At 44.0% G+C, this 23,460-nt stretch overlaps 1 protein-coding gene and 1 non-coding gene across 4 annotated transcripts in view; one reads left to right on the forward strand and one right to left on the reverse strand.

Moving 5' to 3' along the window:
* Window positions 1-6,057: 6,057 nt before the first annotated feature.
* The window catches only part of SETDB1 (SET domain bifurcated histone lysine methyltransferase 1), a 209,162-nt gene continuing 191,759 nt past the window's right edge, over window positions 6,058-23,460 (reverse strand). For all 3 annotated transcript variants that reach the window (XM_068106639.2, XM_078772036.1, XM_078772037.1), the window contains 4 exons: window positions 18,265-18,475; window positions 11,841-12,106; window positions 11,471-11,559; window positions 6,058-6,370 (listed from right to left, as the gene is read on the reverse strand). In XM_068106639.2, coding sequence (XP_067962740.2) covers window positions 6,253-6,370; window positions 11,471-11,559; window positions 11,841-12,106; window positions 18,265-18,475 — 684 coding nt within the window. In that variant the 3' untranslated portion in view covers window positions 6,058-6,252. The remainder of the gene's footprint in view (window positions 6,371-11,470; window positions 11,560-11,840; window positions 12,107-18,264; window positions 18,476-23,460) is intronic.
* On the forward strand, window positions 22,635-22,797 carry LOC144891063 (U1 spliceosomal RNA). The gene has a single exon (XR_013622700.1). It is a non-coding gene; the product is annotated as a U1 spliceosomal RNA (small nuclear RNA).

Consider the following 23,460-nt stretch of genomic DNA (forward strand, 5'->3'; position numbering starts at 1 on the left):
TCCGGTTAACACCAGTCGCGGATGGCCCAAACGGTCTTATTGGAGGCAATGACCAAACACGGATTCAGCTACATGCTGCGCGGGAGGAAGGAGGAGAATGGAAGCTGCGGAAGCGCTTAACTGCAGCGCGCTGGCATAGCTCCGGTCCTGTAAGGGGATTAACTCAAGCGGGCACAGGTTTAACAGGGGATGCAAAATAATACAAGGATTTATTCAAATGAAAAAGGCAAGGACAGGAAAAAGCACGCGCCGGTAACAAATATCCTAATCGGGATGTCCCCACACAACAGATTTCGGATACTAGACGAGGGAGATGAATTAATAAAGAAAAAACGTTCGTTATGTTAGGGGGAATGGGTAATGGCCTTATCTGTCTTGACTTCTTCTTGGCTCCGTTCGGCCCCGATGTACCCACGAGGCCTCGCTCCAAGCTCCACAAGCGCCGCGAAGGCCCGAGCCAGCGCCCACTCTGTTCGCACACGACGAGGTCCCTTGCTCCGACCTCCAAAGCACCGAGCACCGCTAGAGACTGCCAGAGCACCAGCGTAGATGTCCAAAACCAAGAGAGCAACTCAACTACTCATCAACTCAAGCCGTGAACTACGAACCAACTGCCGCGCAACTGCTCTGAACCAACAACTCTTTCAGATTCCAGATCGCACCGGGACTGCCAGGGCCAGGAATCTCACTTCTGCGCAACTCACTCACTTCACCCAAGTCCTGCCGCGTCTCAAAACCAACTCGTCTGTGCAACTCACTCTTTCCAACCAACTCCTCAAACGAACTGCCCCAAAATGGCGTTCGGCACTCGTTAATATTTCCTTCTTCATGACGTCAGCTTTGGCACGCTGCCAACCAATCAGTCTCCTCCACCGACTCGCCCAGGTGCACGCCCACTGGGTCACTCCCACTCCCTGCTCCTGGTGTCATGGCGCGTGCTATTCGAGGTGGATAGGCCTGTCGGAGGTGTACATGGCGTCGGCCATGCGGCGGTGTCCTGACCTGGTTTCTTCCTAAGTCATGTCGGGGGGGGGGGGGGGGGAGGGGGGGGCGTTATTTAGTGTTGCACTAAGGACTTGTCGGAATGTCTATGTGGTGTGCAGTGCCAAAAGGGACAAAGGTTTGGCTAACCAGGTGAGGACACACAGGGGCGCTACTTCTTAATCCCTACACTACTTAACACACGAACCTCCTGGTAGGTTCACAAGTATATATCTTACCCGACAAAACGCCTACACATGAACTTTTACAAGGTAGTTTTCCTTACCGCGACACCTCGAAGCATGTTACCTACTCAGTTGTATCTGCTGTACATATCACTACCCACCAGACATAACAATACATCATGCATAGTTTGCTTGTTTGCAAAGTTTGTTGGGAATTAGATATTCCTGTTTGTGATTTTAATCATACTAGGGCATTGCCCGTACTATATCTATATCTAAAATTATATCCCCCCCCTCTATTTACATGAAATGGTTTGGTCCAAAGCGAACAGCTTGCGAGTACGGTGACAATCCCCCCCCTCTATTTACATGCAATGGTTTGGTCCAAAGCGAACGGCTTCCGGAGTTTGGTAAAGAAATCGCCATCGCGTGCACAAACGCGCAGGAAAGCGAATGAATCGCAAATTCGGTTTTATTAGTTTTAAAACATAGTTTAACGCCAACATAGTTTGCAAACGTGAAATAAATGAATACGCTCTCAAATGTGCCATCCGAGGCAGAGTGTGTCCTCCACGTTCGGCACACGCGATCGTTCGCTGCTCTCTGATTGGTTGAATCGTTTTTTGGACATAGCTCGGTAAGTAATTGTCCGATTAATATGAAACCTTGAAAAGGCACATCCTCGGGTCCCCAGCAATATACCTGGCAAGTTAAAAGTATATCGGACCCGTGGTTGTCGAGAAACAGCGGTCACAGACAAACAGACGTACAAACGTACAGACGTACAAACGTACAGAGATTACTGGAATTATAGATAGATGTACTAATTAATTAATGCATTTTTTTCCCTTTGAGTAAAAAAACTGCATGTTTTAAATTTTTCAAACTATATTAATCTGAAAGCAACTTTAAATGCTATTCTTAGTTTAGTAGAAAATACATACCTGATTTGGATATTATTCGTATGAAGCATATAAAGGAATATAACTTTTTGAATGTTTTGAAGAAAACAGCAAATTGTTAAACGTGAAGGTGTAATAAGATATACATTAGTTAAAACATGGTAATTTCATGTCAAGATGTACCCTATCTGATTCAAAGTGTGTGGAAAGCAGATACAGATGTGGCTGAGTAAAGGATAAGACCAAATCACATCTCAAATGGAGTGATAACGGCATTGGGAAGAAGTTCGAGAAAGAAAATTTGTGGCTAAACATGAAATTAATCTTGGCATACACCCTCCTTCTCAAAGAATGATGAAGGCATTCTCCTTTGTAAGATTGGAGACAGATGCTTACCTTCACCAAGGAAAATCATGTGACCATTTGCCTGCATTACATTGCAACGCATGGAAGAAAGGCGATCACTTGCTTCTGTTCGAATGTCTCGAACATTCATCACGTCAGCAATTGTGGGACATCTTACCTGCAACTTCTACTGGATGCGGTGACTTGTGTCATTGCTCCACCAACTTCCGGGGAACCAGCATGGAGCTGTAAGTGGACGGCTGTGCTTCTTCCTCTACAACGGCTGTGCACGATTCTGCTGGTTGCTCCTGACATGGGCCATGGATAACCTGAACACAATGGTCCTAACATTGTTGTGGATGCATCTGGCATCTGTTTCACATCTTGCCGGTCGACCAACATCACATCAACACTTGCTGCCCACTCACGATGAGCGAGGAGCGAGGAGGCAAGTCAACTACAACTGGACGACAGCTTGTTCAAAATCTACTGCAGCTCATGGCAAGAGTGGCAAGGATGCTACATGCGGAGCAGGGCCAGTTCACGACCTTGCTCATTTACCATGACAGCAGAACCATACGCGAAATAGTGTAGGTGCTATGAAGACATCAGAAGAAAATGTTTCATATTTTAATTTCAAACACAAGTGATCAGCCTCTTCTTTTGAAACAAAGTCAACATTTGTTTTGAAGCAAAACATATTTTCGAAGAATAATTGCCAAATGTTGCAGATGTTTTATTATTTTGAAAATGGTGAATTGAAATTGTTGTGTATTGGTAAAGGTGAAGTTTTGTTTGCAGAGATATTTGTGATGCAAATGAAATGAACTGAATTATCAACATGGGAAGAGTCAGCGAACAAAGAAATGTTTTTATGATTCTTCCAGGATGACGGTGTATGCCTTAGGTATTGAAAATTGGATTAACAAATTTGTAATTTGAGTATTTTGCAATTGGTGTTTAGATTAATGGTTTAATATAAACAGAAAAGAAAAAATGAGGGAATGTGGAATTATATATAATTATATAATTAATATTTATAAGACAATTTATGGTCAAAGCAGTTAAATTGTACTTCAATGTGAATCTTGTAAAATGAAGTTCTCAAGCTGCAAAGGAACGTGTGGAGCCAACATCAGGAGTTGATTTCTGTCACCTTGTCAGATAGTCAGGCTGGAATGTTGACTGAGCCAAGGGGTGGGGTTCAGTACTCCATTAGGGACCTGGAACAGGCCAAGGAGTGACCTTAAAAGGATGAATTGTTAGCTTGGGCAAACTCTTGTCACCCTATTATTATAAACAGATGGAGTTGGTGCCAGAAAGTCTAGCCCTCAGATTCCAACAGAAAAAGATAAGAGGGTATGATTTCTATTTAAACGGAACACTGCAAGACGAAGGGAAAATTCCTTTTCCATGGAACGACGCGTCGTATTCTGTCTGTATTCTGTGTAAAGTATAACTGTTCAGCTTTCACGAGCCTCGATTTAGTATACAAAAAAAAACCGTGTTGGGTTTTCTTCCGCGATGATTGAATAAAACGATTGGAACTCAGTTGAAGCCTCTAATTGTTATATTGAGGTCTCGCTGTGAAGTAGTCTGTAATAGTCAACTACAACAGCTACAACAACCAGTCACAACAGGACTCATAATAAATTATAATAATAAATTGCAATAAATTCAATGAAATATCAACTTTAAATATATAATAAATATATAACAAGCAAAGAAATAAATAGGGATAAAATCTTAATGATTTTCCTTCCTGTTCTGTTCCTAATTATCCATATGTAAAACTAAGTTATTGAGATATTTTGAAGTTACACTGGAACCTAATGGGACTGGTAATCAGGCGCGGATCCCCGAACTTGGCCCATTTTCTGGGTAATAAGTTACCAATTTTTATCAAAACAAAATAGGCAATTAAAGTAAAAACACCCCTCAGAATGCACCACAGAGCACCTAGAAATCAAAAAAATTCTAGGGGGACATACCCCCAGTTCCCCCTAGCTTTGCGTACCTGCGGTGCGCCTCGGTCAGTCCACAGTCTGGTGAAGGGGGTATGGGGACATCGTGGGCAATCCGTTGGGGGTCTTGACAGGGAAAAAGGTTAAGAACCCCTGAGCTAAGTATTGGGAGGGGCTGAGGGGGTACCTGTGTTTCGATTGTAAAATTTATACAAATAAAAGCCTTCAGTATGTTTCCACAAGCTATCGCTTGCCAAGCCAGCCTTTCCTCATCAGCCATTTTGTTGGAGTGCTTAAGTCACTTGGCGAGCGCTCTACAAGCTGCCTGGTTTTTCGTTTGCAAGCCATGACAGCAAATGTACATGGGAAAGGTACTCACGACGTAGTTAGTTTGATTACATCGATTGACAGACAAAGTTCAGGCCCCACCCTCCATATACACTCCACCACCAAGAGTCGATCACTGGACTCAAAGAGTGTTGGTTCTGAGAATACTGCAATTGTTAATTGTGTTTACAGTGAAATATATGAATCAACGTGTTAAAAAACACGAGGCCGCATATATTATGCATGGGTACAGCTAGTATATTTTATTTGTCTTTTAATTCTTAATCTTGACATGATCGAGATGGAACCTGCATCTTTGTCAACGTAAAGTGACACCACTTCCTCAAAAATCCTTTTGTAATTCACTCTGAAACAAAACATGTTGTTCACTCTGAAACAAACAAACAAAACAACAAGTAATTAAATCGTAGTATCTGAATTCATTCCGGAACTCCAAGGCTGGATTGTTCATGAAACAGTTCCCCTTCATACTGTGTATGTTCGTGACTATGCAGCAAGCAGTTCTTGTTGCACTTCCCATGTATATAATTGTTTACACACGAGCGAAGAACCCGCTCCGAGACTCCCACCAAGCCTAAGGTTTGATCTGTTCTTCGGTGCCATGATGGAGCATGGCGTGACGGTGCAAAGTGCAATTTTTTTTCCTTATTTTTACTGGCAATGAGTACAACCAACCATTTTTCAAGTCATTCCATCAGGCACTTCATTTGTACTCGAAGGTGGGTGACATCAGAAGAAGCTAAACTTGGCAATTTCCTAAACTAGGCAATTATATAAAAAAAACTAACATGAATGTAAAAAGTTACGAGATGTATGATGTGCTGAAGTATAGACAATTAATTACGTGTTTCCCAATTGGCGGCCCACAGTCATTTATCGTTGACCTTTGCTAGTCCCTGTTGAGAAAAAAGGTTAACCACTGCAGTCTGGTTTGTGTGGTTGTTTGTTTATATTTGCATGCACGCCTGAACTGCTAGATGGAATGAATTTACATGCAGAGGTTTTTAGAGGGTTAAAAAAAAATCATAGAATGGGGATTTCAGGGTCAGACCCCAATTCTCTCAAGATGTAATGTTTATCGGATAGTACCACTCCCAATGAATGAGAGAAGGTAAAAGTTATACGAAAATACCCCAATTCTGAGGGGGGAATAAACCCGTCCATAAGGATGTGCTCATAGCTAGTGGACGAAATAAACGGGACGTCGATTGAGGTATTTCAACTACCGTGGGTAGCAAGCAGAAGCTTATGTTTCGGGCATTAACCCTTTGTTGGTGCCAGAGTTCTGAATAATGAACAAAAACAAGAGTAATGAACAAGAGCAAACAACAATTGCCACAAGCCGTTGCAATTTATTTTTCATAATACAAAGATGATAACAGATCAAGCCAATACATTGGACACATTGTTCAATGGTGGGGAATATTTCATTTTCAAGAAAATTTCAAGTTAAAAAAAAAAAACAAGGGACACGCTCCAAGCCAGGTGTTGATGTCGAAGCATGGATGAAGATCCCATAAAAAATCATCAAAGCAAACGGCCGCGGCACTCAGACGAACCACAGTAGCACAGCAACTGCTTCCCAGGAACGCTGCCAACCTCGTAGTTGTAATCCCAGGTGAGTTCAGTCCCTGCACGGATGCGCCTGTAAACACATGGCTACATTAGAGGCGGTATACTGCAGTATATAATGTCGCAACTATATTTCATAAGTGTCACACAAGCTAACTACTACTCCATTTGGACAACTACCACATAGGCTAAACTACTCCATATTTGCAACTATCACACAAACTAACAGTTAGTGTGTTATTCCCAACTTCATTGTAGAGTCGGGAGGCAATCAGTAGGATTTCCTCGATGCTCAAGAAAACTAAGGCCGTGATCTTGCTGGTGAGAAAATACGACATTGCACCTTTGCCATACATGACCAAGAAAGTCTATAGTTAGTTTAAGGCCTTGCCACCGTTTGTGTTCCTGTAGCTTATTAGGACTTCTTAAACCCTCTTTTAAGGACATGTGTTGGGGACAACTTGTCCGGTGTGGCCAAGTGGCCCAGCTAGGTAGATGGAACGAGTCAGTTTAGCCTAGTTGGGGAAAGCCATGTTTATCCTGTGTCCCGAGAGTTTGACGAGGTGGGTGCTGCACCAGAGGAAGGTGCTTCCTGTGTCCCCAGATATCGAAGTTGCTGTCCTGCAGCCCATGTTGGATACCACGGAACACCCCCTCCCCCCCCCCCCCCCCCCCCCCCCCCTCCCAGGTGCAATTTAAATGGGCTACATTGGCATGAGGCTGCACCCAGCGCAATTTCAATGGGCTATCATGGCATGAGCCAGGACCCGGTGCAATTTCAATGGGCTATATCATTGCATGAAGCTGGACCCGGTGCAATTTCAATGCACCATCATTGCATGAGGCTGGACCCGGTGCAATTTCAATGGGCTATCTTGGCATGAGGCTGGACCCGGTGCAATTTCAATGCACCATCATGGCATGAGTTTGGACCCGGTGCAATTTCAATGGGCTACATCATTGCATGAAGCTGAACCCTGTGCAATTTCAATGCGCCATCATGGCATGAGGCTGGACCCGGTGCAATTTCAATGGGCTATCTTGGCATAAGGCTGGACCCAGTGCAATTTCAAAGGGCTATATTGGCATGAGGCTGGACCTTTGCAATTTCAATGGGCTATCTTGGCATAAGGCTGGACCCAGTGCAATTTCAAAGGGCTATATTGGCATGAGGCTGGACCTTTGCAATTTCAATGGGCCATCTTGGCATGAGGCTGGACCTGGTGCAATTTCAATGGGCTATCTTGGCATGAGGCTGGAGCCAGTGCAATTTCAATGGGCTATATTGGCATGAGGCTGGACCCTGTGCAATTTCAATGGGCCATCTTGGCATGAGGCTGGAACAGGTGCAATTTCAATGGGCTATCCTTGACATGAAGCTGGACCCAGTGCAATTTCAATGGGCTATCATGGCATGTGGCTGGACAAGGTACAATTTCAATGGGCTATCTTGGCATGAGGCTGGACCCGGTACAATTTCAATGGGCTATCTTGGCATGACGCTGGACCCGGTGCAATTTTGATGGGCTATCTCGGCATGAGGCTGGATCCAGTGCAATTTCAATGGGCTATCCATGGCAGAGGATGGACTTGGTGCAATTTCAATGGGCTATCTTGGCATGAGGCTGGACCCGGTGCAATTTCAATGGGCTATCATGGCATGAGGCTGGACCCAGTGCAATTTCAATGGGCTATAGTGGCATGAGGCTGGACCCAGTGCAATTTCAATGGGCTATATTGGCATGAGGCTGGACCCGGTGCAATTTCGATGGGCTATATCATTGCATGAAGCAGGACGCTATGCAATTTCAATGTTCTGTCATGGCATGAGGCTGGACCAGGTGCAATTTCAATGGGCCATCATGGCATGAGGCTCGACCGGTGCATTTTCAATGGGCTATCCATGGCATGAGGCTGGACCCGGTGCAATTTCAATGGGCTATATTGGCATGAGGCTGGACCCAGTGCAATTTCAATGGGATATCTTGGCACGAGACTGGACCCGGTACAATTTCAATGGGCTATCTTGGCATGAGGCTGGACCAGGTGCAATTTCAATGGGCTATCCTTGACATGAAGCTGGACTCGGTGCATTTTCAATGGGCTATCCATGGCATGAGGCTAGACCCAGTGCAATTTAAATGGGCTATCTTGGCAAGGGAAGGACCCGGTGCAATTTCAATGGGCTATCCTTGACATGAAGCTGGACTCGGTGCAATTTCAATGGGCTATCTTGGCAAGAGGCTGGACCCGGTGCAATTTCGATGGGCTATATAATTGCCTGAAGCTGGACCCTGTGCAATTTCAATGGGCCATCACGGCATGAGGCTGGACCTAGTGTAATTTCAATGGGCTATATTGGCATGAGACTGGACCCGGTGCAATTTCAATGGGTTATCACAGCATGAGGATGGACCTGGTGCAATTTCAATGCGCTATCATGGCACAAAGTTGGACTCGGTGCAATTTCAATGGGCTATCATGGCATGAGGATGGACCCGGTGCAATTTCAATGGGCGATCAGAGCATGAAGCTGGACCCGGTGCAATTTCAATGGGCTATCATGGCATAAAGTTGGACCCGGTGCAATTTCAATGGGCGATCACAGCATGAGGATGGACCCGGTGCAATTTCAATGGGCTATCATGGCATGAGGATGGACCCGGTGCAATTTCAATGGGCGATCAGAGCATGAAGCTGGACCCGGTGCAATTTCAATGGGCTATCATGGCATAAAGTTAGACTCGGTGCAATCTCAATGGGCAATCATGGCATGAGGCTGGACCCGGTGGAATTTCAATGGGCTATCACGGCATGAGGCTGAACCCAGTGCAATTTCAATGGGCTATATAATTGCCTGAAGCTGGACCCTGTGCAATTTCAAATGGGATATCATGGCACGAGGCTGGACCCAGTGCAATTTCAATGGGCCATCATGTCATGAGGCTGGACCCAATGCAATTTCAATGGGCCATCATGTCATGAGGCTGGACCCAGTGCAATTTCAATGGGCCATCATGTCATGAGGCTGGACCCAGTGCAATTTAAATGGGCTATATTGGCATGAGGCTGGACCCTGTGCAATTTCAATGGGCTATATTGGTATGAGGCTGGACCCAGTGCAATTTAAATGGGCTATCTTGGCATGAGGATAGACCCAGTGCAATTTAAATGGGCTATGTTGGCATGAGGCTGGACCCAGTGCAATTTCGATGGGCTATATAATTGCATGAAGCTGGACCCTGTGCAATTTCAATGGGCCATCATGGCATGAGGCTGAACCTAGTGCAATTTCAATGGGCTATATTGGCATGAGACTGGACCCGGTGCAATTTCAATGGGCTATCATGGCATGAGGCTGGACCCAGTGCAATTTCAATGGGCTATCATGGCATAAAGTTGGACTCGGTGCAATTTCAATGGGCTATCTTGGCATGAGGCTGGACCCAGTGCAATTTCAATGGGCTATCTTGGCATGAGGATAGACCCAGTGCAATTTAAATGGGCTATGTTGGCATGAGGCTGGACCCAGTGCAATTTCAATGGGCTATCATGGCATAAAGTTGGACTCGGTGCAATTTCAATGGGCGATCAGAGCATGAAGCTGGACCCGGTGCAATTTCAATGGGCTATCATGGCATAAAGTTGGACTCGGTGCAATCTCAATGGGCTATCATGGCATGAGGCTGGACCCGGTGGAATTTCAATGGGCTATCACGGCATGAGGCTGGACCCGGTGCAATTTCAATGGGCTATCTTGGCATGAGGCTGGACCCAGTGCAATTTCAATGGGCCATCATGTCATGAGGCTGGACCCAGTGCAATTTCAATGGGCTATATTGGCATGAGGCTGGACCCTGTGCAATTTCAATGGGCTATATTGGTATGAGGCTGGACCCAGTGCAATTTCAATGGGATATCTTGGCATGAGGCTGGACCAGGTGCAATTTCAATGGGCTATATTGGTATGAGGCTGGACCCGGTACAATTTCAATGGGCTATATCATTGCATGAAGCTGGACCCTGTGCAATTTCAATGGGCGATCTTGGTATGAGGCTGGACCAGGTGCAATTTCAATGGGCTATCCTTGACATGAAGCTGGACTGGGTGCAATTTCAATGGGCTATCCATGGCATGAGGCTAGACCCAGTGCAATTTCAATGGGCTATATTGGCATGAGGCTGCACCCGGTGCAATTTCAATGGGCTGTCATAGCATGAGGCTGGACGCGGTGCAATTTCAATGGGCTATCATGGCATGAGGCTGGACCCGGTGCAATTTCAATGGGCTATATCATTGCATGAAGCTGGACCCTGTGCAATTTCAATGGGCGATCGTGGCATGAGGCTGGACCAGGTGCAATTTCAATGGGCGATCTTGGCATGAGGCTGGACCAGGTGCAATTTCAATGGGCTATCCTTGACATGAAGCTGGACTTGGTGCAATTTCAATGGGCTGTCCATGGCATGAGGCTAGACCCAGTGCAATTTAAATGGGCTATCTTGGCATGAGGCTGGACCCAGTGCAATTTCGATGGGCTATATAACTGCATGAAGCTGGGCCCTGTGCAATTTCAATGGGCCATCATGACATGAGGCTGGACCTAGTGCAATTTCAATGGGCTGTATTGGCATGAGGCTGGACCCGGTGCAATTTCAATGGGCTATCATAGCATGAGGCTGGACGCGGTGCAATTTCAATGGGCTATCATGGCATAAAGTTTGACTCGGTGCAATTTCAATGGGCTATCATGGCATGAGGCTGGACCCAGTGCAATTTCAAGAGGCTATCATGGCATGAGGCTGGACCCGGTGCAATTTCAATGGGCGATCAGAGCATTTCAATGGGCGATCAGAGCATGCACTGGACCCGGTGCAATTTCAATGGGCTATCATGGCATAAAGTTGGACTCGGTGCAATTTCAATAGGCTATCATGGCATGAGGCTGGACCCGGTGCAATTTCAATGGGCTATCTTGGCATGAGGCTGGACCCAGTGCAATTTCAATGGGCTATATTGGTATGAGGCTGGACTTGGTAAAGGATGTGGGTTTGAGTGATTGAGGATGTTGGCAATAAAGAGCAGGTTTGCCTCATTAATGGACCAACAAACAAACATTAATATTCATGCCAGGGTAGTACAAGGGAGTATTTCACAGGTATTGGGTCTTACTTGCTGGCAAAGAATGCGACCCAGGGAAGGCGTAGGTCATGCGTATCCACAAATACATTTTGTACAAATAGGTTTGGACTGCAGCTGTGCTGTGGAAAACAAAGAGACCAAAGGACAGTAATTCATCTTGCACTGAGAATAGTTAAGTGGGTTTGTGGCAAAAGCATACTTTCAGCCAAATGTTCAATGATTCGGCAATTTATTACTTATTATTCAGGGAATTACAAAAACTTATTTTAGTATTACTTCAGTGTGTTTAAGTTTACTTTCTGAAAAATATAATAACGTAACTGCAGCTAACCACCACTCCAACTGGGTAACATATTTCCATGTTTACAAACAGTAGGAAAGTTGGTCATGTGTGCCTTACATTGAGATAGCGGCCCAGGTTGCCAATGAGCTTGGCATCGATGATATAGCACGAATCTTCGCCGTTGAAAAATTGCCGTGTGGTCTTCTTCACCATGCCCAAATCTTCAACATTGTCGTTGCTTGCCCGGCGCATCCCACTGGAATCCTTCATTGACTGGTTCCGTGCAGGCCGGCTGGTAGACTTGATCGCCACGCCTCGAGACGTGCTCTTGAATGCGAAGCAGCGGGTTGTCTTAATTGCCACCTGTGGCTTTGTCGGCTTATCTGCAACCAAAATAGGACATCAAAAAGGTCATTGAATGAACGGTTATCAGTTAGTCATGTAAATCAGAAACAAAGTGCCCAATTTTTCTGCAGTAGAGCAGATTTTCTAAATAAATGGCCTATATCAGTGACAGACTCAATAGTGAAACGCATATGGTTTACATTGAGAGGTGAGCATTAAGAAAAAGAAAAACATGTTTTCCTTTATCAGGAGGTACCGTATAATGGCAGCCATATATGTCAATTACAATGGTAATAGCAAGATAACTGAAATTGGGTGCATGCTTTGAGCTGCAATTCTGACAACTAGTAAGGGAAACATATGAAAATCTGTTAACTAAATTGTTACCAAAAAATTTCTTCACCAATATGTTTGTAAAGGTGTGTAATAACATGTGCTAAAATGTTTAAGTTCAACTCCCGTGGGAAACCCAGAAAAAAAGCTGTTGAATTCGGGTACCGAAAAATTATTTTCGAGAATTTTTATTTTTTCTAATCGGCCCTTAAGTAACTTATGAGGGGTCAAATAAGGGTTTTTCATGATTCTGAGTTGATTGTTAACATTTATATTTCACCACAGACACTCCTTTGTGGAAAAATAATTTCTAAATATATCTCATTTTCTACTTTGCAGGACATGGAGTCTAGCAATATGGATGAAGACGTTACTCCACCTGTGCTCAATTGCTTCATCTGTGCACGCTCGGATACACCAGCTGAAAGGCTCATACAGGCAACTCCAAAGGGATACTCAACTTTATTGAAACAAGCAGAAACTGTCGAAAATGTTACTGTTGTGGAACGTATGAAGGAGGCTCAAAAGGAAGGAAAACTTAGGTACCACCAGAAGTGTAAAAATGATCTGTACAACAACTTTGTTGCAACCACCAAGAAGTCAGCTCAAGCATTAAAGGCAGAGAAAGAGTCATCAAAGTTGAAGAGAAGACGCACTACTTGTGAGTTCAGTTCATCAACTGGCTGCAGTTCTAGAAGATCACAGTCAGTTGACCTCCTGTATAAGGATGTATGCATTCTTTGCAACCAACCAGCCCAGCTCTACAAAAATAATCCAGCACAAGCTAGAAAGAAATACAGAGTGCCAGATAATTTGACTGCAGATACACTGAAGGCAAGCTTGCTGAAGACAGCATGGAGTCGCGGGGATGACTGGGGCACTGAAGTCACTGGACGCCTGGAAGGGATCAACGACTTGGTAGCAGAACAAACACTGTACCATTTGCGATGCAAACTTATGTTTGCAAGAGGTGACAGTTTGTCCAAGACTGATGAGGCAGGAAAAAGGAAGAGAGGACAGAGGAGTATTGATGAGGAGCGAGAGGCAGTTTTTATTGAATTCTGCGAATGGTTAGACTCAGAATTAGAGCATGGGGTAATGAACATGGACCAAGTCCATGAAAAGCTGCAGGAGTTTGATCAGTCATCAGAGAAGAGCCTTTCTTATTCAAAGCATTGGCTAAAGATAAAACTTCTAGAGAAATACGAAGACACCTTGTATTTCACAACACAGGAAAGAAGGGCAGATGTACTCTGTCTCAAAGATGGCACCGACAATATTCTGCGAGAGCATCATGCTAATCTTGACCATGGAGATGAGAAGACTCAGATCATAAAGACGGCACTCAAGTTCATATCCAATGATATTGCCTTGATTGATTTAGGTCCAAAGTCATACCCCACCACACACAGTATGACTGACATCGATACTCAGCTGACACTTGTTCCTGCAAGCCTTCAGATGTTCTTGAGACCGATTGTCAAGACAGACGAAAGAGTTGCCGTTTGGGGGCAGAATTTTATTAAGGCCTGTCGACCTCGGTCTGGAGTATTGCCACACCAAATGGGGCTTGCCATACAACTTGATCATAGATTTGGGTCAAAATGGATGCTCAACAAGTTCCACCGGCTGGGATACACTGAGTCTTACACGGAGACACAAAACTACAAATACTGCTTCCTTAATAGTAGGAGTGGAGATGATGTTCCAGATACTTCTGGCACTCTTGACACCATTGTGGAGGAAACCGATGAACAGATCAATGATGAGGTTGCGGTTGATGCTGCGCTTGAGGATCAATCAGTGATGACAGCCAAAGTGCCAGCCAGTGAAAGTGAATTGTCAAGTAATGATCAGGTGGTCTTTATGGAGGTTGGGGAAACAAACAATGCAGTCACTCAGTTTGTTGGAGACAATATAGATTTAAACATTGTCTCTATTCACGGAAACACTCCCTTTCACTCAATGGGTTGGATCGAAGTCACCTCTCCGGCACCACCTTTGCCAGATCAACAGACAACAGCAGCTTTCCCCCGGGTGAAGTTGAAGGCACTCGACAAAGCTAAGATCCTGAGAAGAACTGAAGTAAAGATTATTCCATTTACGAACAGGAAACAGATAGGAACGAACGCGATCATGTTTCTCTCCCTCGCTGAGCTTTCCTCCTCCCTGGCTCATGATCAGCCACTCCTCACTCCAGGTGACACACTCTGGGCAGCGGGGTGGGTGATCAAAGCCAACGATCCTGAGTTCCCACACTCCAACTGGAATGGCTGGATGAAGAGAATCCATGCTAATGATGCAAAGCAGAGCACACAGATCGAGTTCCTCCCAGTTATTGAAGGAGACCCTAATGACCTCAACACCATCTTCACCACTCTGAAAGAGTGCATACGGCACGCTGGGGTCGCTATAGTGACCTTTGATCTTCCGATTTGGACTATGGACGTTCCGATCCGAACCCCAGTGACTATGGATGGACAATAGGTGTGCATGGGTATGAGCCAGTTCCAACACTGGACCCCACGGCTCCTGAGGAGCTATTGCAGTTCACGAGCTGCAATTGTCATGGAGATTGCAGCAACCGGCGATGCAGCTGCAAGAAGAATGGGGTCACGTGCATCTCGGCCTGTGGAGTCTGTAATGGCATTACATGCAGAAACTGCAGTCATGATGTTGTTGAGTCTGAAGAAGACATAGACAATGACTGTTGAAACTTCTGACATTGTGAATGAGAAATAACTCTTGAGTATTATATATGTATGTGAAATAAAAGCTACTTTGTGTGTAAATGTAAAAGTGAAAATATAAATGTTAACAATCAACTCAGAATCATGAAAAACCCTTATTTGACCCCTCATAAGTTACTTAAGGGCCGATTTAAAAAAAAAAAATTCTCGAAAATAATTTTTCGGTACCCGAATTCAACAGCTTTTTTTCTGGGTTTCCCACGGGAGTTGAACTTCAACATTTTAACACATGTTATTACACACCTTTACAAACATATTGGTGAAGAAATTTTTTGGTAACAATTTAGTTAACAGATTTGTGAAATATCTCATAAAATGCCCTTACTAAACATGCATGAAGCACTTTATTAATGGGTGAAAAGATCAAAATATGACATATTTAACATGAAGCTGATACGATAGGCCCACTGCCTTTTTGGTGGTATGAGGAATAGATCGGTGTATGTAATACAAAAGCTAAATCTTGAACGGTATTTGAAATATCGCATACACAAATTTACATGGATGGATGATGGTCGGTCGGTCAGACGGAGCTATTTTAATATCCCCCGTCCTTGACCTTATCGGAGGGATGAGGGCCAAAAACTCCCAAGTATTGATTGTGTTGTTACAAGACATTGACTTCCAAAGCTGAGGAAACTGTTCCAGATTTGGCTTGTCGAATCATGATCGATTGTTATCTGTACTGTTTTTTTTTTTTTTGTACGTTTGTTTTTTTTGTTGTATACAAGATCGAGGCTCGTGAAAGAGCTAACATTAATCACACAGAAAGACAAACAGACACATAAAACATATAACATGGGGAGCGGTAGACAAGATGGGGTGAGAGGGTGAGGAACACAAACACAACATCTGAGAGCAGGGACATCGAGAGATCTGTGGGAGGGAGAGGGCTTTGGGGGGGAGGCATGGGAAGTGGGGGTGGGAGAGGTATAAAACGTATGGACACTGCCGGGGCTTCCAGGAAAGAAGTTGGAATTTCAAACAAGGTGGATCTGGGGTGAATTAGTGGGGGTAGAAAATATCAAGGTTTTGGATGGGGAAATATAAGAGATGGTGGTGAACAGCTGTTTTAAAGACCTGGAGGGAGGAGTGGGATTGAAGGGAGTGTGGGAGTTTGTTCCAGAGGCGGGAGAAAAGAGGAATGAAAGTGAAGGTGAGCAGAGAGTCGAGATTTCGACAGTTTAACCATCAGCGGGTTGCTGGCAGATCTTGTGCGACCTGCAGGAATATTTGGGGGACAAAGCACAGAGAGAGCTGGGGGAGCAAGGCCGGAGAGGAGTCGGTAGAAGACAGAAAGACCACCTGCCTGTCTGCGGTGAGTGAGTGAAAGGCCCTCGGAGATGGCTTCATCACGGGAGATTCCAATGATTCTGAAAGCTTTGGTTTCAACAGCGTGAAGCCGAGCTAGGTGTGAGGCAGGAGCACCGGCCCAGAGGGGGGAAGAGTATTCCATTGAGCTGCGGATGAAAGCCTTGTATGTGGTGAGGAGCTCAGGTGTGCCGAGGAAGGATTTCGCACGATGGAGGATGCCCAGTCGGCGACTGGCTTTGGAGGCCAGCTTGGAAATGTGGTTTTCCCAAGAAAGATCATGGCAGATAGTGAGACCCAAAAGCTTGAGAGACAGAACTTCTTGGAGAGGATTGTTGAGAAAGAAGATGGGAGGGTTGTACAGTTAATCTTTTCGGAGAGACATAGTAAGAGTGTGAGATTTGTCAGGATTGAAAGACATGTTCCACTTGTTTGACCAGTCTGTGATTTTGTCCAGGTCTTCAGAGAAATCTTCTTTGGTGGTTTCTTCTTTTGTGTGGTCTGAAACATTTATTTTGTGCTTTTTGATCAAGTTTGTATACAAGAGTTGAGGCGGTGTAATTACATGTTCATATCGGCCTCAAACGTCGAATTATTACCTTCTGCTCTCATTCCCTCATTCTCCACTCCACTCCACTCCATATTTTGTATTCTCAGGATAATGCGGATGATATACCGACCGCCACCCCAAGATTTGAATAAATCAAAAAGGAACCTTATTATATTTGATGATTTGTGTTAATGAGAAAAAAAACAATCGGTTATGGAGAGCAACTATAACAGAAGTAGGCTATTCTTCTCGTAATTAAATATATATACAGGGTAGTACATATTTATCTTCGCCAATCATTCTAACAATTTCATCGATGCTCAATAAGAAACAATGCTCATATTTTCATTTTATTCAAGCGACATTCAATAGACTGTTGCGGGAATGCAGTGGGGGTTAAGGGGATAAAGTAGTATAAATAATTATTTAATTATTAAATGTTCAGGATAAGACGTACGATATTTGTGAACAAGGATCAACGTGTCGAAGTACGTCCAGTGGCTTTTTGCAACAGCCATTTGGCGCAGAATGAGCCGTAAAAAATGGGTGATTGTGCAAAGCTCATAACGCCCAGAGGAGCTGCCGAGAGAAAGGTGTTTAAAAAAAGGCAGACGTGGATTGAATCGCTTCTTGGGATCGGAGGAGTTTTGATTTCTCCTTGGTGCTGCTGGCTGTGCCGAGCCTGTAGGGAGGGCTGCTGTGTCACGCCTCGCCAAACAAGCAACGCGTCCCTTTTTCCTTCCTCGGTCGGCATGACAACAGGAGTTGTAAAAAGTAATTTGTGGACTAAATGAAACACACGACTGGAAGGCGTAAATATATTGTTGTTTGGCAAGATAAAATACGAAATAAAATTTTACAATAAATAAATACAGAAAAATATGGATGCACAAGAAAGGTTAAGAAGGTTTAATGAACATAAAAACGTAGTTTCAAAAGTTTAAAGCAACAGGAAGACAAAGAAGAAATGTTGACAAAAAAAAATAAATCTCAACCACCATCTCAGATCATCTCCAATCCAAAAGCATGATATTTTATAGCCTCGTCAACCCGCCACCACCCCACCCCCAAACCCACCTTCCAAATTTCCAGTTTTTCATTCCTGAGAGTTTTTCTGTAATCCATCCTATCCACCCCATGGGTCCTTTCCTTTCCCCAATGTTTGTCCAACTCACACTCCATTTATAGGTATGAAAAAACAGCCACTCAGTATCAATTAACGAAAGCACCTCTATTAACAATCCAATTTTACCTTCTGAGCTCTTTGATGTAGAATCCTCAGGCCGGCGCTTTCCTTCAGCTCCCTCACTATCTGAACCAGATGAGATTGTCTGTACGTCATCACTTGGGGAAACTGGGTTCCCCTTGCGCTGCACAGGAGCAACTTGGGCAGGCATCTTGCTAACTGTTTGGAGGGGATCCGCCCCCTCAGCTTCTGAACCACTTGAAAGCACCATCACCTCCTGCAGCACATATGGTGGTCAATAGTAAAGCACACGCATGTCATGTACAGTACACGCACACGCGCGCACACACACACACACACCTGGGGGAAGATGACAGCAGCTGATGGCCAGGTTTGTGGTGTGTCTTGATGATGGTTTATGTTTGCTTATTCCTTTTATGCATTCACACAAGCCCAGGGTGATGTTATCAATTGTGAAATCGAAGATTAGCAAGCATCATGGTTGGTGTGGTTGGTCTGTTGGTCTGGTATCTTTCTGTATGTATGTATGTATGTATGTATGTATGTATGTATGTATGTATGTATGTATGTATGTATGTATGTATGTATGTACACTCTGGGGCAAAAAAAAAAATGAGCCAAGCTGTTTTTATCAAATTTGGAGCCGTAGATGCACAGTACATATTCCAGCTTAAATTGATTACTCATGTTACAGTAGCTAAAAGCCCTCCACACGGTTTACAGCAATTTTCATGCAAAGATTCGTGTTTTAATTAGTTTTGTTCTAAAAAAAAACCGAAAATTACAAAATTATGTATTTTCGCCTTTCATCTTTAAAGGACAAACCCTGGTGTTGGGCTACCGGCTAGGGTGCCGGCTTAGTATCCTAGGATCCTGGGTTCGAATCCCGGTCGATCGCTGAATTAACGCCAGGGGGGTTGACTCAGCCTGTCATCCTTCCGAGGTCGGCTAATTGAGTACCAGTTCACTGGTAATTCCCTGTTTGTCGTTAAAGGCGGCAAAAAGGGTTGGCGTCAGGAAGGGCATCCGGCCGTAAAACATTGCTTCAAAAAGGGGACCAAAAAACAACAACCACGGTTCCCGAAAAAGGCCAACCCCCGCTTTGCGGGGAAAAATGGCCTCTAAAGGTGGTTATGTTTTATATCTTTAAAGGACAATATATCAGCTAAGACAAAATACATGAAAAAAATTACACATAAAAAGGAGGACAAGAGTGTTTTGAGTTGTTGTGTCCCCCCCCAAAAAAAAATTCCTGTCAGAAGTATACTTTTAAAGATCTTGAACAATGCATTTTTAGGGTGCTATGTTTTTTGACTGTAGTGCATATGTATAGTGTCTAAATTGCTCTAATTTATGACTTTTGGTCATGTTTTTTTGTGTTTCAATTTAGAAATGCCTCCAAAGAAAGAAGTTCCATGCTGATGGGGATATTACAAATCGAATTGCTTGTCTTTGTCAAGCGGGCAAGACATATTCTGAAATCCACAAGCTCCTGAAGAAGGAGAACATTCCTATTTATCTGCCTACCATGAAGAGAATAGGTCTACAGTTCCAGAAAACTGGTTTTATTGCAAAGGAAGAAGGGATCTGGCAGGCCTAGAGCCACCACAAGTAAAGATGACAGGCGACTGAAATTCTTAGTTCTCCAGGAAAGAAAGAAAAGCCTGCCGGAGCTGTCAGAGGAGTTCGGAACTGCTGAAAACAAGACTATTTCCAGAAGGACCATCACAAAAAGGTTGACCGATGGTGGTTTTGCCTCAAGATGTGCTAAGAAGCTTCTATTGTCTAAGAAAAACATTTAGGACAGATTGCACTTTTTGGCCGAATATGGGAACTGTGATTCAGACTGTTTCAGAGAGTTCTGTGGCGTGATGAATAAAGCTTTCAGCTTTGCAGTGATTCCCCCAGAACATTGCCATCACAGATCTGGTAAGAGATTCAACCCTGAGTGCATTTCAACAACTGTGAAGCATGGAGGAGGTGAAATCATGGTCTGGGTACATTTTCGTCTGCTGGTGTTGGTGAGCGATAAGGTGAGAACACAGTCAATTACTGCCAAGGAATACCAGAACATATTAGAGAAAGGATTACTTCCCAGCCCACAAAAGTTACTTCTTTGAGAGAAAAGTAAAGAAGCCATTTTTTTAACAAGATAATGGCCCTGCCTATACTGCAAAAGCCACCAAAAGGTAGTTGGAGAAAAAGTCCCTGAAACTTATTGTTATGTTTGTGGGGATAGATTATGGATTACCATAGTGGAGGCAGGATCGTATTGGGATAGCATGGACTGTGGACGAGGAGACATCTCGATGCAATTTAAGTGGGGAAACTGTAGCTTAAGTTGTTTACATGTTTTCACATGAGGAGTAAAGCTATGGTAATTAGATAGGGGTTAAGATAAGTTTTCCCCCAGTATGCGATTGCCCTCGGTGCTTTTTACCCTCGCCAGAGGGGAAGGTATTGCATTTGAGTCCGTTTGTCTCTGTCTGTGTCTGTCCGCACAGAATAAATATGATTTTCTCTGTAACCGTAGGTCCGATTGACAGGACATTTTCACCATAGGTGCAACTCCACCTGCAGAATTTTTTTATTGATAATTATGACGTCATAGGGCACGTGGTTCGGCCGCCATCTTGGAAAAAACGAAAAAAAATTGCACCTCTATATCTGCAAAACCAGTGAATGGAAAAAATTGAGACATGGCTCGTTGTAAAGAACTCTCCATGGGGAATAAAATATTTTAATGATGATGTCATAGGTGCTTCCATTATGACGTCATAATTCGACAAGTTTACCCTGGTGTTGGGCTAGCGGCTAGGGTGCCGGCTTAGGATCCTAGGATCCTGGGTTCGAATCCCAGTCGATCGCTGAATTAACGCCAGGGGGGTTGACTCAGCCTGTCATCCTTCCGAGGTCGGCTAATTGAGTACCAGTTCACTGGTAATTCCGTTTGTCGTTAAAGGCGGCAAAAAGGGTTGGGGTCAGGAAGGGCATCCGGCCGTAAAACATTGCTTCAAAAAGGGGACAAAAAAACAACAACCACGGTTCCCGAAAAAGGCCACCCCCGCTTTGTGGGGAAAAATGGCCTCTAAAGGTGGTTATTTTTTGTTTTATAATTCGACAAGTACAAAACTTCATCCAATCAAGATTAAATTTCTTGAGTGCCATGTTGGCATAAACTGGAGAAGAAAAGAAATTATGATGGTCATCGGTCACGTGGTTCGGCCGCCATCTTGGAAAAACCGAAAAACTTTGCACCTCCATTTCCGAAAGGGCTGAATAGAAAAAATTGAGACATGGCTCATTGTAAAGAGCTCTCCATGGGGAATAAAATATGTTAATGATGATGTCATAGGTGCCTCCATTATGACATCATAATTCAACAAGTACAAAACTTCATCCGATCAAGATGAAATTTCTTGAGCATAATCTAGGATTAAATTAGTTTAGAAAAAAAAAATGATGTCATCATTCACGTGGTTCGGCCGCCATCTTTGTTTTAACACAAAAGCCTTAAAAAACCACTGAAATACATCCTGGCGAGGGTTTGCAATCTCTGATTGCCCTTTTTCTTGTTCCCTATGTTTTACAATTACAACAAGGCCGGCCATGCAAAACTTCCATTAACCAACCATAACCAGCATAACTGCCGACAGAACCCCGAACATTCTCGATCGGCAACTAAACCCCGCCTCAAAAGGATCGTAATCGACAAGCCATGCCCCGAGCTTCGTCATTGGTCGTGGAGACACAGGGTGATTCGATGGGGCTCGGAATTGGCCAGTGACGTGATCAAGAAGGTTTGAGAGGAATCTGACTCTCGCTCGACTGGTTCTTGCGTGAGCAGGATGGGCACAATATTGTACACCACTCCTTTCCTATGCCCTCTCCAGGCGCTGCATGATCTCATCACCGGGCACCGGAGGGGGCCCGGTGATGATGCACACTGAAAGGGAGTACTCAGTTTTCACTCCGGTTGTTTTCTTGTTGGTTTGTTTGTTTGTTTGTTTGCTTGTTTGTCCAGGCGATATCTCAGCCATCCTTTGAGCTGGGAAGCTGAAATTCCACACAATAGTGAGCAAAGTGATTTGGCAAAAACATATTTTTTGTTTTTTGATGAATTCATCAATTAATTAGTTATTTAATTATTATCGATTAATGAAGTACCTATTTATTTCCTTTCTCTGGCATTATCTCAGGCACCTTTTGAGCTAGGAAGCTGATATTTGGACACGACAATGACCAAGTGATTTGGCTGTAAAGGGTATTTTTGATATATTGATTAATCAATTAATCGATTAATTCTTTGATTATTCGATTAATGACTTCATTAATTTTTTTAAAAGTTAGATTCGGATGAAATAGCGGTAGTTCAGGTATTCTATTAGCCAATTGATCAATTATTTAATTATTTTATACTACCTGACAGGAGAAATACCATGATCATTAAGGTGGTGTTCTCAGGGCGAGGTCCACCCATTGCACTCCGGGTGGGTTGACCCTTGCGATTTCCCCAAATGTGGGAAACTCGACTGTACAATTTGTGGTACCCAATCCAATCACCAATTGATTGATTGATTTGATTGATTGATGATTGATTGATTGATTGATTTGATTGATGATTGACCAATGATTGATTGATTGAACCACCAATCACCAATGGTACCCAATCACCACACCCAATGGATATTCCTACGTCAATAAACCACGCTCGGAGGGCCGAGGTGGTGGAATTGCCGTTATCCACCGTCAAGACATCAAGACCAACCTCATCTCCATCTCATCTGCTCCATCATTTGAACACCTGGCTTTAAAACTCTCTGGTCGCACGCAGTCAGTCATGGCTGTCGTCTACCGCCCTCCCAAACCACACCCATCATTCCTGTCTGACTTCTCCTACTTTCTGACCCAGCTATGTTCCCTCTCCCCCTCAATCCTCCTCCTTGGTGATTTCAATATCCACATGGACTCCACTGACTCCACAATAACCACTGACTTCACTGATTTACTCACCTGCTTTAACCTCACTCAACATGTCGACTTTCCTACCCATATCCGTGGTCACATTTTGGACCTTGTCTGCTCCACTGGATTAAATTTGCACCATCTCTATGGCTCCGACCTCACCCTCTCTGACCACTTAGCCATCACTCTGACCATCAACATCCCCGCCCCAACACCAAGGCATTATCGCACAATCAACTTCCGTAAGCTAAACGCTCTTTCACCTACCTCATTCTC

This window comes from Myxine glutinosa, chromosome 2 (genome assembly GCF_964187855.1).
Source record: "Myxine glutinosa chromosome 2, kmMyxGlut1.1, whole genome shotgun sequence".
NCBI classification, from domain to species: Eukaryota; Metazoa; Chordata; class Myxini; order Myxiniformes; family Myxinidae; genus Myxine; species Myxine glutinosa.